The sequence below is a fragment of the Drosophila biarmipes genome, chromosome X (assembly GCF_025231255.1).
Source record: "Drosophila biarmipes strain raj3 chromosome X, RU_DBia_V1.1, whole genome shotgun sequence".
Lineage (NCBI taxonomy): Eukaryota > Metazoa > Arthropoda > Insecta > Diptera > Drosophilidae > Drosophila > Drosophila biarmipes.
Genome location: NC_066611.1, coordinates 19983283 through 19995534, shown reverse-complemented (window position 1 = coordinate 19995534; position 12252 = coordinate 19983283). Strand labels below are relative to the sequence as shown.

The following is a 12252-nucleotide window of genomic DNA, read 5'->3' as shown; positions in this document are numbered from 1 at the left end:
TTGAAATATTCAACGATAATATTTTAAAGTTTTTGATGATGATCCTATTGCAAATCAAGTTCCCTGAAATTATGTTTGATAGTCCATATCAAAGTTGCATAGTCACAGTATTAAACTGAAGTTTATAGATCTGACAAAGCATCAAGATACGTTTTGGTTAATATTAAGTTGTTAAAAAGGTACACATACTGCTTTTTATCTGTGTGGTGATAAGGCGTTGGCTGCGGCACTTGTCGCCTCCCGCGCTCTCTCCCCTTTCTCCGCCACCCTTTCTCCGCCGCCGCTTTTACTTCATTCGGCCATTCACTTTCTCCGTGAGTTGTTTGCTTTGCTAATTTCGGATTTGGCTTCGTCGCAGAGCAGCCACAGCGCCGGCAAAGAGAAACAGCAAAACGGGCGCCAAGCTGCTGCTTACACTGTTGCCGCCGCAAATTCGTATGCAAAATTCCAAGAAATTATCCAATCGCGTGTCGGGGATTATCCAATTCCCGTCAGTCCGAATCGATTCAAAACCAATCCGATTCCGAGTGCAAAATACGCAAGTGGAGCATGCAGTGCAGATCCGACACTCAGTGCTATCTCCATCCGGAGGTGACTTCCTCATCATCACCTGATGTGCCCCAATTCTGGGGCGGCTAGCCGAACCCAGCAAAGCCAAGTTCGTTGCTCAAGTCTTTCGATTTCGAAGTTGGGCGCCCGCAACCGCCATCAAATCGACTAGCCATAAAGCACAATCAGACGATTGATCGCCGTTGTTAAGTAGCCACGAAATTAGCTGCGAGTGGCAGGGGGACACTCGAAAAGAGGCGGGCTTCTTCCTGCCCGGGCTGAGTAAACTGCAAAAGCCGTACAAATTTGAATTCTTCCTTATACAATGGCAGTTTTCCGGTGATGTCCCATGCCAAGCATTGCGTTAGGAAGATTATACGAATAATTTTTTTGGAAAAACCCCCCTCAAAAAAAATCCTTGAGTTTCCCACAGCAGACCGTCTTACATAAGACCACCCAGCCTAAAAGAAAAAGTGGGAAATATGGAAACTCGAGGCGATACTTGAGAAGCTCCACTTTGTCCCCCCTTACCAAAGCCCCTCCTTTCAAGCAAAACAAACAGGAAGGAAACCGGGGTAAACCAACAAGAAAGAGTGAAGCACACGCCTCTCCGGATCTCAGGAAAATTAAGATTTAGTCATAGTCTAATGTGTTGGGAGACTGGCATTTAATTGATTGAATTGAATTTGATTTAGCTGTATTTTTACGGAGTGGCACCGCATGCAAATGACCCGAAAAGAAACCGAAAGAAGGCGAAGGTTGCTGTGCAGAGCTATTAGTGAAGAAAAGGGTAACCTGAGTAGTTGGTAATGTTGATATGTAAAACTAATTATGTAAACCTGACAATGGAAACTCAGAAGAATATAATTTTTATAGAAATTATAAAATTAAATCGTAAAAAAAATTGAAATAAAATAATATGTTTGCATGCTGTTCAAGGAATGTTAAAAAATATATAGGCTTACAGATTGGAACCCTAAACTGCCATTCTAAGCTTCATAACTAATGTTATTGTTATAATCTACATTATAATGTTATCTTACAATCTACATTCAAATATTTATTTTTCGAGATGGTCAAAATTTTGACCTATTTTCATGTTAGATTTTTCCCCAATTCCAATGGTTTTCAGTATGGTGACCAAAAACTGGACTTAAAGATTCCATAACTTGGGTAAATGGGTCCCGATTTTGAAGTGGGATACCTTTTTGAGTTTGCAATTAAATTTTCTTACAGTCTACATTCAAATATTCCTTTTTTGAGATGGTCAAAATTTTGACCTATTTTCATGTTAGATTTTTCCCCAATTCCAATGGTTTTCAGTATGGTGACCAAAAACTGGACTTAAAGATTCCATAACTTGGGTAAATGGGTCCCGATTTTGAAGTGGGATACCTTTTTGAGTTTGCAATTAAATTTTCTTACAGTCTACATTCAAATATTCCTTTTTTGAGATGGTCAAAATTTTGACCCATTTTCCTGTTAGATTTTTCCATAAAACCAATGGTTTTTAGTATAGTGGCCAAAAACTGGACTTAAAGATTCCATAACTTGGGTAAATGGGTCCCGATTTTGAAGTGGGATACCTTTTTGAGTTTGCAATTAAATTTTCTTACAGTCTACATTCAAATATTCCTTTTTTGAGATGGTCAAAATTTTGACCCATTTTCCTGTTAGATTTTTCCATAAAACCAATGGTTTTTAGTATAGTGGCCAAAAACTGGACTTAAAGATTCCATAACTTGGGTAAATGGGTCCCGATTTTGAAGTGGGATACCTTTTTGAGTTTGCAATTAAATTTTCTTACAGTCTACATTCAAATATTCCTTTTTTGAGATGGTCAAAATTTTGACCTATTTTCATGTTAGATTTTTCCCCAATTCCAATGGTTTTCAGTATGGTGACCAAAAACTGGACTTAAAGATTCCATAACTTGGGTAAATGGGTCCCGATTTTGAAGTGGGATACCTTTTTGAGTTTGCAATTAAATTTTCTTACAGTCTACATTCAAATATTCCTTTTTTGAGATGGTCAAAATTTTGACCTATTTTCATGTTAGATTTTTCCCCAATTCCAATGGTTTTCAGTATGGTGACCAAAAACTGGACTTAAAGATTCCATAACTTGGGTAAATGGGTCCCGATTTTGAAGTGGGATACCTTTTTGAGTTTGCAATTTAATTTTCTTATGATCTACATTAAAATATTTATTTTTCGAGATGGTCAAAATTTTGACCCATTTTCATGTTCGATTTTTCCCCAATTCCAATGGTTTTCAGTATGGTGACCAAAAACTGGACTTAAAGATTCCATAACTTGGGTAAATGGGTCCCGATTTTGAAGTGGGATACCTTTTTGAGTTTGCAATTAAATTTTCTTACAGTCTACATTCAAATATTCCTTTTTTGAGATGGTCAAAATTTTGACCTATTTTCATGTTAGATTTTTCCCCAATTCCAATGGTTTTCAGTATGGTGACCAAAAACTGGACTTAAAGATTCCATAACTTGGGTAAATGGGTCCCGATTTTGAAGTGGGATACCTTTTTGAGTTTGCAATTAAATTTTCTTACAGTCTACATTCAAATATTCCTTTTTTGAGATGGTCAAAATTTTGACCTATTTTCATGTTAGATTTTTCCCCAATTCCAATGGTTTTCAGTATGGTGACCAAAAACTGGACTTAAAGATTCCATAACTTGGGTAAATGGGTCCCGATTTTGAAGTGGGATACCTTTTTGAGTTTGCAATTTAATTTTCTTATGATCTACATTAAAATATTTATTTTTCGAGATGGTCAAAATTTTGACCCATTTTCATGTTCGATTTTTCCCCAATTCCAATGGTTTTCAGTATGGTGACCAAAAACTGGACTTAAAGATTCCATAACTTGGGTAAATGGGTCCCGATTTTGAAGTGGGATACCTTTTTGAGTTTGCAATTAAATTTTCTTACAGTCTACATTCAAATATTCCTTTTTTGAGATGGTCAAAATTTTGACCCATTTTCCTGTTAGATTTTTCCATAAAACCAATGGTTTTTAGTATAGTGGCCAAAAACTGGACTTAAAGATTCCATAACTTGGGTAAATGGGTCCCGATTTTGAAGTGGGATACCTTTTTGAGTTTGCAATTAAATTTTCTTACAGTCTACATTCAAATATTCCTTTTTTGAGATGGTCAAAATTTTGACCCATTTTCCTGTTAGATTTTTCCATAAAACCAATGGTTTTTAGTATAGTGGCCAAAAACTGGACTTAAAGATTCCATAACTTGGGTAAATGGGTCCCGATTTTGAAGTGGGATACCTTTTTGAGTTTGCAATTAAATTTTCTTACAGTCTACATTCAAATATTCCTTTTTTGAGATGGTCAAAATTTTGACCTATTTTCATGTTAGATTTTTCCCCAATTCCAATGGTTTTCAGTATGGTGACCAAAAACTGGACTTAAAGATTCCATAACTTGGGTAAATGGGTCCCGATTTTGAAGTGGGATACCTTTTTGAGTTTGCAATTAAATTTTCTTACAGTCTACATTCAAATATTCCTTTTTTGAGATGGTCAAAATTTTGACCTATTTTCATGTTAGATTTTTCCCCAATTCCAATGGTTTTCAGTATGGTGACCAAAAACTGGACTTAAAGATTCCATAACTTGGGTAAATGGGTCCCGATTTTGAAGTGGGATACCTTTTTGAGTTTGCAATTAAATTTTCTTACAGTCTACATTCAAATATTCCTTTTTTGAGATGGTCAAAATTTTGACCTATTTTCATGTTAGATTTTTCCCCAATTCCAATGGTTTTCAGTATGGTGACCAAAAACTGGACTTAAAGATTCCATAACTTGGGTAAATGGGTCCCGATTTTGAAGTGGGATACCTTTTTGAGTTTGCAATTAAATTTTCTTACAGTCTACATTCAAATATTCCTTTTTTGAGATGGTCAAAATTTTGACCTATTTTCATGTTAGATTTTTCCCCAATTCCAATGGTTTTCAGTATGGTGACCAAAAACTGGACTTAAAGATTCCATAACTTGGGTAAATGGGTCCCGATTTTGAAGTGGGATACCTTTTTGAGTTTGCAATTAAATTTTCTTACAGTCTACATTCAAATATTCCTTTTTTGAGATGGTCAAAATTTTGACCTATTTTCATGTTAGATTTTTCCCCAATTCCAATGGTTTTCAGTATGGTGACCAAAAACTGGACTTAAAGATTCCATAACTTGGGTAAATGGGTCCCGATTTTGAAGTGGGATACCTTTTTGAGTTTGCAATTTAATTTTCTTATGATCTACATTAAAATATTTATTTTTCGAGATGGTCAAAATTTTGACCCATTTTCATGTTCGATTTTTCCCCAATTCCAATGGTTTTCAGTATGGTGACCAAAAACTGGACTTAAAGATTCCATAACTTGGGTAAATGGGTCCCGATTTTGAAGTGGGATACCTTTTTGAGTTTGCAATTAAATTTTCTTATGATCTACATTAAAATATTCCTTTTTCGAGATGGTCAAAAATTTGACCCATTTTCATGTTAGATTTTTCCCTAAAACCAATGGTTTTCAGTATGGTGACCCAAGAATGGATCCTGATTTTAAAGTGGTATACCTGTTTAGGTTTGTGAGTGATAATTAATTTTATATTAATAATTTGTTTTCCATAAAAGAGGTTTAAAATGGTAGCCTCTTTACTTGTCAGATTTGTTAGATTATTTTATTTACTGACCCCACAACAAATGTGATGGATGTTCCCATTGTGAAGAAACACCATAGACATGTTCTACACACCTACGTGCATTGCAAAATAAAATCATTCTTTTCCACATTTTATTAAGCTTGAATTTAAGTCAAGTTGGTCAGGAGTATTGTATGTGCACTTAGTAACCGTAACTCTGGCTGCAAGGAGCTGGTGTAAAAACGCTCGAACAGCTGAACACATAGCTTTTGGCGCATGGTGGCGAGGGGATTGAAGCGCCGCCATAAGCTGCCGAAGGAGCAGCAGATCCATAGCCAGCAGTTCTTGCCATACCAAGGATCCGATGGTCCATTTGAGACCGAGCATATCCCGATGATTTCTGGGCAGGAGCCGCATAACTGGAGGCAGCAGCAGAGGACTTCGATGATGAGTATCCCGAGGACGATGGAGCCGAATAGGACGATCCAGACGATGCAGGGGCTGAGTAACCGGATGATGCAGGTGCTGAGTACGATTTTGCTGGAGCAGCAGATGATGAATATGCTGATGCTGGTGCTGCAGAGCCCGCTGAATAGGCTCGCGCTGCTGAATATCCGGATGATGCGGGTGCTGAATATCCAGATGAGGCGGGGGCTGAATAAGATGGAGCGGAGTAGGATTGAGCCTTTGGCGCGGAATAAGATGGAGCAGCCGGAGCTGAATAAGATGGAGTAGCAGGAGCTGAATAAGATGGAGCAGCTGGTGCGGAGTATGAGGAAGCAGCAGGAGCTGAATAAGAGGGAGCTGCAGAAGCTGAATAAGATGGAGCAGCTGGTGCAGAGTATGAGGGAGCAGCAGGAGCTGAATAAGATGGAGCAGCTGGTGCGGAGTATGAGGGAGCAGCTGGAGCTGAATAAGATGGAGGAGCTGGTGCGGAGTATGAGGGAGCAGCAGGTGCGGAGTATGAGGGAGCAGCTGGAGCTGAATAAGATGAAGCAGCTGGAGCTGAATATGATGGAGCAGCAGGAGCTGAATAAGATGGAGCAGCTGGTGCGGAGTATGAGGGAGCTGCAGGAGCTGAATAAGATGGACCCTTGGGTGACGAATAACTTTGCGCAGGAGGAGATGAGTAGCTAGATGAGGCAGGTGATGAGTATCCAGATGATGCGGGCGCTGAATACGATGGAGCGGCAGGAGCTGAGTAAGATGGAGCGGAGTAGGATTGAGCCTTTGGTGCTGAATAAGATGGTGTAGCTGGAGCTGAATACGATGGCGCGGCAGGTGCCGAGTATGAAGGTCCAGTCGGAGCCGAATATGATTGAGCGGGAGCTGAATAGCTCGGAGCAGCAGGAGCCGAGTATGACGGAGGAGCAGGCGCTGAATAGCTGGGAGGTGCAGGTGCGGAATACGATTGGGCTGGAGCAGCAGGTGCTGAGTATGACGGGGCAGCAGGTGCTGAGTACGATGGTGCAGCAGGCGCTGAATAGCTGGCTGATGCAGGTGCGGAATACGATTGGGCTGGGGCCGCTGGAGCTGAATAACTCGCCGATGCAGGTGCTGAGTACGATTGAGCTGGAGCGGCAGGAGCTGAATAAGCTGGCGAATAGGCCGGAGCAACAGGAGCGGAGTATCCTTCCTCCTTCGGCGCTGAATAGCTGGACTGCGAGTTGTAAACGACTGGAGCGGCATAGGCCTGCGACGGAATTTCTCTAGTATATCTCTCTTCGTAGTCAAACTCCGACTGCGGGAAGCCGTCATAGAACTCCTCATTCCTGGTGGCCGGAAGCGAAAACGCGGTGGCCAAAAGGCAACAAACGGCCACCAAGATCAGTTGTCGTCGTCCACACATTGCTAACTAACTATTGACTGGAGTTTCGGGAAACGGGGCTATTTTTATATGGCCAAGAGAAAACAGATCAGCGAAATTTTCGAACTCACCAAGAATATTGTGCAATCGTGGTCTGCTGGTGGTGATACTCTGCATTTAGAGCGGTTCCAGTTAAATTCGCTAGGTTCGATCGTTTTCCAGACACCTTTATTTTTACAGCGAATAGTTGAGTTGGCGTTGCGGGGGAAAGCTTATTACAACTATTTTAACACCCTGTTAAACTCCTAACTATAACTTGTTTTATTTATTAAAATTTATAAAAAATATTTGTAACAATAGCTTTGCGATTTCTTTTGTAAGTTTATTACTATTTTTAATAAACCCACAATAACTCGAAGAGTAAGCAAAGTAATTAGTTTAGTTCTGTGTCAGCACTTTTGCTAAAAATTCGGCCATTATTGGATTGCTGAGCTGTCAATATGTGGGTTGAAGTGCTGCTTTAAATGCTGCAAAATATTCAATTATTAGCTACATGTGTATGTTATATTTTATGATGTTGAACTGAGCCAACAATCTGTTCCGGCTCTCACTTTCTTGTTTATCCCATTAAGGTGACAAAATAAAACTAATATACCCCTTAATTTACAAATGATGATTATAAAAGCAAAAATTTAAACTATTCCTACCAAACTATTTCCGATAATATAAAATAAATATTGTATTTGTTTGTTTTAAAGAAATAAGACTTTGGAAAATCACCTTCAGGATTTTATGTTAAATATTCGTCCCTAAACTTAAAAGCTCAAAAAGCATTTAATTTAAAAACAAGCAGTGGGCGCGCCTAACACTGCTTGCCGATAGTCACAGATATCGATTGTTCCATCGATTGCCATCGCCCGGGAATCAACACGTCAACGCTTTCTTCCTCTTCTTCGTGTGCCGCTGTTGCTCTTCTTCTTCCTCGTTGCGGCGACTCCGTTTTTATTCCATTCCCACAAATCGAATCGCACTCGACGTTGTGAATTTGTGAATTGAATAATTAATAACTACTTGCGGAGGTGAATAGAAGTCGGTTTGATTGGCCGCCAGTGAAAAGTCGCGAGGGACAGCTGGAAGCGTCGAACAAAACGGGACACGTAAGTGGAAAGCGGTACTTGGCTGGAAAGATGGATGCAAAGCGGGCCGTGGGGCAGAGGGGGGCGGGGGCGCAGACAGCTGCTTGCGTTGCAAAAAAGAAGGGGCGAAGAAGGGAGTGGAGGAGAGAGAATCGCGGAAGAAATGTGGAATTAGAAAGGTTAATGCTCTCCCCGCCGATTTTCGCCCAAAAACTGCTGGATCTACCACCCACTGGAGTACACCGGTAACCCCCATAGATGGTCTGTCAAGTACACCTCATATACCACTTAGCTGCCACATGAGCATGTCTTTTCCACGGGTAATCCAGTTTAATATTCGGCTCTACATATAGTAGGTGTAAGAAAGGTGAAAATCTAATACTCAATCTTAATTGGGCCCTAAGAAAACTCAGCTAAATAATTATATTTGTTGGTGCTTAAGACCCCAAGTTGATAAAGTGTGATTTTCGAAAGCACAAGTTTCGGAAAATGCGACACATCATTTTGATATTCTGAATAAATATAAAAATAATTCTTTTAAAATGCTAAAATGCCCCTAAATTTGTAGTTAGAATGTTCACTCTTCTGTTTGGTTCTGGAAAGATCTGGCAAAGGTGTTTCTGGAGTTCTAGAAAGATCTGCCAATTTCTCTGGGCCAACCATTCCTTCAAGACCCCTGCAAGATCTCTGACCCATCCACCTTTTGTTACACCGTCACAGACCATGAAACTCGTGCTCCTATTGAGCGCCCTGCTGGCGGGGATCGCCCTTTCCCAGGGAGCCGCCGTGATGTCCGTGGATCTGGGCAGCGAGTGGATGAAGGTGGGCGTCGTTTCGCCCGGCGTGCCCATGGAAATCGCCCTGAACCGCGAGTCCAAGCGCAAGACCCCTGCCATCCTGGCCTTCCGCGATGGCGTGCGAACCATTGGCGAGGACGCGCAGACCATTGGCATCAAGGATCCCAACTCGGCCTACGGCTACCTTCTGGATCTGCTGGGCAAGACCGTGGATAATCCCATTGTGGAGTTGTACAAGTAAGTGGGCTGCCGTGGGCCACGTCATTGTTGCGAATCAATAACTTATCGCTAAATCAAACATTTTTGTTATTAGGAAACGCTTTCCGTACTATAACATTGTGGGCGATCCGGAGCGTAATACCGTGATCTTCCGCAAGAGCGACACCGAGGAGTTCTCCGTGGAGGAGCTGGTGGCTCAGATGCTGGTCAAGGCCAAGCAGTTTGCCCAGGAGTCCGTGCAGCAGCCCATCACCGAGTGCGTGCTGACCGTGCCCGGCTATTTTGGCCAAGCCGAAAGGGAGGCCCTGTTGTCGGCCGCCCAATTGGCCAACCTGAAGGTGCTCCAACTGATCAACGACTATGCGGCGGTGGCTCTCAACTACGGTGTCTTCCACCGTGGCGAAATCAACGAAACGGCCCAGTACTTCCTCTTCTACGACATGGGCGCCTACAAGACCTCGGCCGCTGTGGTCAGCTACCAGTTGGTGAAGGACAAACAGACCAGGGAGATCAATCCTGTGGTCCAGGTGCTCGGCGTTGGTTATGACCGCACCCTGGGTGGCCTGGAGATCCAGCTGAGGCTGCGCGATTACCTGGCCCAAGAGTTCAACGCCCTGAAGAAGACCAAAACCGATGTGACCAAACACCCCAAGGCTCTGGCCAAACTATTCAAGGAGGCGGGTCGCCTGAAGAACGTCCTGTCTGCCAATACGGAGTTCTTTGCCCAAATCGAGAACTTGCTGGAGGACATCGACTTTAAGCTGACCGTTTCGCGCGAGAAGTTGGAGGAGATCTGCGAGGATCTTTGGCCCAGGGCCACCAAGCCACTGGAACAGGCCTTGGCTTCGTCTCACCTCAGCTTGGACGTGATCAACCAGGTGATATTGTTCGGAGGCGGCACTCGAGTCCCGCGTGTCCAGGAGACCATCAAGGCTCTTATTAAGCAGGAGCTGGGCAAGAATCTGAATGCCGATGAGTCGGCCACCATGGGCGCCGTTTACAAGGCAGCCGACTTATCCGCCGGCTTCAAAGTGAAGAAGTTTGTGGTCAAGGATGCCACGCTGTTCCCCCTGCAAGTGTCCTTTGAGCGGGACCCCGGCGATGGTGCTGCAGTCAAACAGGTGAAACGCGCCCTGTTCGCCCTGATGAACCCCTATCCCCAGAAGAAGGTCATCACCTTCAACAAGCACACGGACGACTTTGAGTTCTATGTGAACTATGGCGACTTGGATCGTTATAGCAAGGAGGAGGTCGCCGCGTTGGGCAGCTTGAATGTGACCAAGGTGCAGCTGAAGCAGGTCAAGGAGCTGCTGGAGAAATCGAAGAAGGAGCTGGTGGACAACAAGGGCATCAAGGCCTACTTCTACCTGGACGACTCTGGCATTTTCCGCTGCACGGGCGTGGAGTATGTGTACGAAAAGCAGAAGCCTGAAGAAGATGCGGATGATGACAGCACGTTGTCCAAGCTGGGAAGCACTTTGAGCAAGCTGTTTACTAAGGACGGCGAGGAGGAGAAGAAGGAGGGCTCGGAGCAGGGAGAGGAGCCATCAAATGCTGGTGACGACTCGGCCAAAACGGAAGACACTGAGAAGGCCAAGGAGGAGGCCGGCAGCAAGGAACAGAAGTCTGAGGAGACCAGCAAGCAGGAAGCTGAGGCCAAAAACGACACCATCAAGCTGGTGACTGTCAAGACCCCGGTGACCTATGAGTCCCAGACGCAGTTCACTGTTCCTCTGGCCGGCTCCGGTTATGAGAGCTCGTTGGTCAAACTGGCTGCCATCAACAAGGCTGAGGAGCAACGCGTCCGCTTGGAGTCCGCCTTCAATGCCCTCGAAGCCCACATCATTGAGGTGCAACAGAAACTGGACGAGGATTCGTATGCCAAGTGCGCCACCGCCGAGGAGAAGGAGAAACTCCTGGCCGAATGCAGCACCCTGGGCGAATGGCTGTACGAGGATCTGGAGGATCCCAAGGCGGAAATCTACGAGGAGAAGCTGGCGGAGCTGAAGAAGCTCTCCAACGTCTTTTTGGCCCGTCACTGGGAGCATGAGGAGCGACCGGAGGCCATTAAGGCCCTCAAGGGCATGATTGATGCCGCCGAAAAGTTCCTGGTCACCGGACGCAACCTCACCAAAGACAACAATCCCGAAAAGGACGTCTTCACCCAGGTGGAGATCGATACGTTGGACAAGGTGATCATCGAAACCAGCGCTTGGCTGAAAACGGAGTCGGCGGCCCAGAAAAAGCTGGCCAAGAACGCCGACATCCGGCTGACTGTCAAGGATATCACCGACAAGATGAGCCTGCTGGACCGCGAGGTCAAGTACTTGGTTAACAAGATTAAGATCTGGAAGCCCAAGGTGAAGCCGGCTGCTGAGAAGGAGAAGAAGAAGGAGGAGGAGGTGGTGGCCTCCGGCAGTGGGGATGGCAGCAAGGCGGAGGAGCAGGCAGAGGCCGATGCCGAGGCACAGCAGGAACAGCCGGAGAAGAAGGAGCAGCAGGAGCCTGTGGAGGAGATTACTCCCACGCCCACCGAGCAGGAGGAGGAGGCCAAGACACCGCACAGTGAGCTCTAAGGAGCCGGATTTCGAGGACTGGAGGATTAAGAGCATCCGGAGCAGCATGAAGCCAAGTGCCTGTCTTAGGATTCGAAGGAGGATTCAAATCTGGGGGTAACACAGGGGGAAAAGACGGCAATGGCCACGAATCGGGGGCGTCTTAATTTCTATTAATTTTTTTTAGCTAAAGTCGGGGTTAAATTATGCTACTTCTAATCTAAAACAAAAACAAAGCCACACACAAAATACTTTAAACCGTAACTAAACTAAATGTAAAAACCATTTTCCATTTCCATACCATTCCGCATAGGAAATACAAGACTTGAAGAAGTACTCACACGGCCCTCTATGTATCCACTATATCTTACTGATCTATTGTAGCGAAAGTAGCAAAACGAATTGGGCGGGGAGCCGAGTTAAGATCGTAATAAATCTGCAATCGTCGAGCACGAAAGAGAAGCTAATAAAGTTTGTATTGTGTTGTAACTGGCCTTTTAGATTGCTGCTG

General features: G+C 43.9%; 2 protein-coding genes across 3 annotated transcripts; one reads left to right on the top strand and one right to left on the bottom strand.

Annotated features, from left to right (window-relative positions):
- Positions 1-5365: 5365 nt before the first annotated feature.
- Positions 5366-7093, bottom strand: LOC127012489 (DNA-directed RNA polymerase II subunit RPB1). Of its 2 annotated transcripts, none has more exons than XM_050890436.1 (2): positions 6182-7093; positions 5366-6109 (listed from the first exon to the last, which is right to left on the bottom strand). In XM_050890436.1, the coding sequence occupies exons 1-2, from the start codon at positions 7074-7076 to the stop codon at positions 5430-5432; spliced, it is 1575 nt and encodes a 524-aa protein (XP_050746393.1). In that variant the 5' UTR covers positions 7077-7093; the 3' UTR covers positions 5366-5429. The 2 variants fall into 2 exon arrangements, with proteins under 2 accessions (XP_050746393.1, XP_050746394.1); XM_050890437.1 differs by having other exon boundaries at positions 5366-5989.
- Positions 7094-7989: 896 nt separating this feature from the next.
- On the top strand, positions 7990-12241 carry LOC108023598 (hypoxia up-regulated protein 1). Its single transcript, XM_017093205.3, has 3 exons — positions 7990-8191; positions 8891-9204; positions 9281-12241. Exons 2-3 carry the CDS (start codon positions 8894-8896, stop codon positions 11760-11762), a joined length of 2793 nt encoding a protein of 930 aa, XP_016948694.1. The 5' UTR covers positions 7990-8191; positions 8891-8893; the 3' UTR covers positions 11763-12241.
- Positions 12242-12252: the final 11 nt, after the last annotated feature.

Coding starts and splice junctions, on each gene's coding strand:
- LOC127012489 (XM_050890436.1), bottom strand. CDS start 7,076: ATGTGTGGACGACGACAACTGATCTTGGTGGCCGTTTGTTGCCTTTTG. Junction 6,110..6,181: donor TGCTCCCTCATACTCCGCAC/CTGCTGCTCCCT, acceptor CATACTCCGCAC/CAGCTGCTCCATCTTATTCA.
- LOC108023598 (XM_017093205.3), top strand. CDS start 8,894: ATGAAACTCGTGCTCCTATTGAGCGCCCTGCTGGCGGGGATCGCCCTT. Junction 9,205..9,280: donor CCCATTGTGGAGTTGTACAA/GTAAGTGGGCTG, acceptor TTTTGTTATTAG/GAAACGCTTTCCGTACTATA.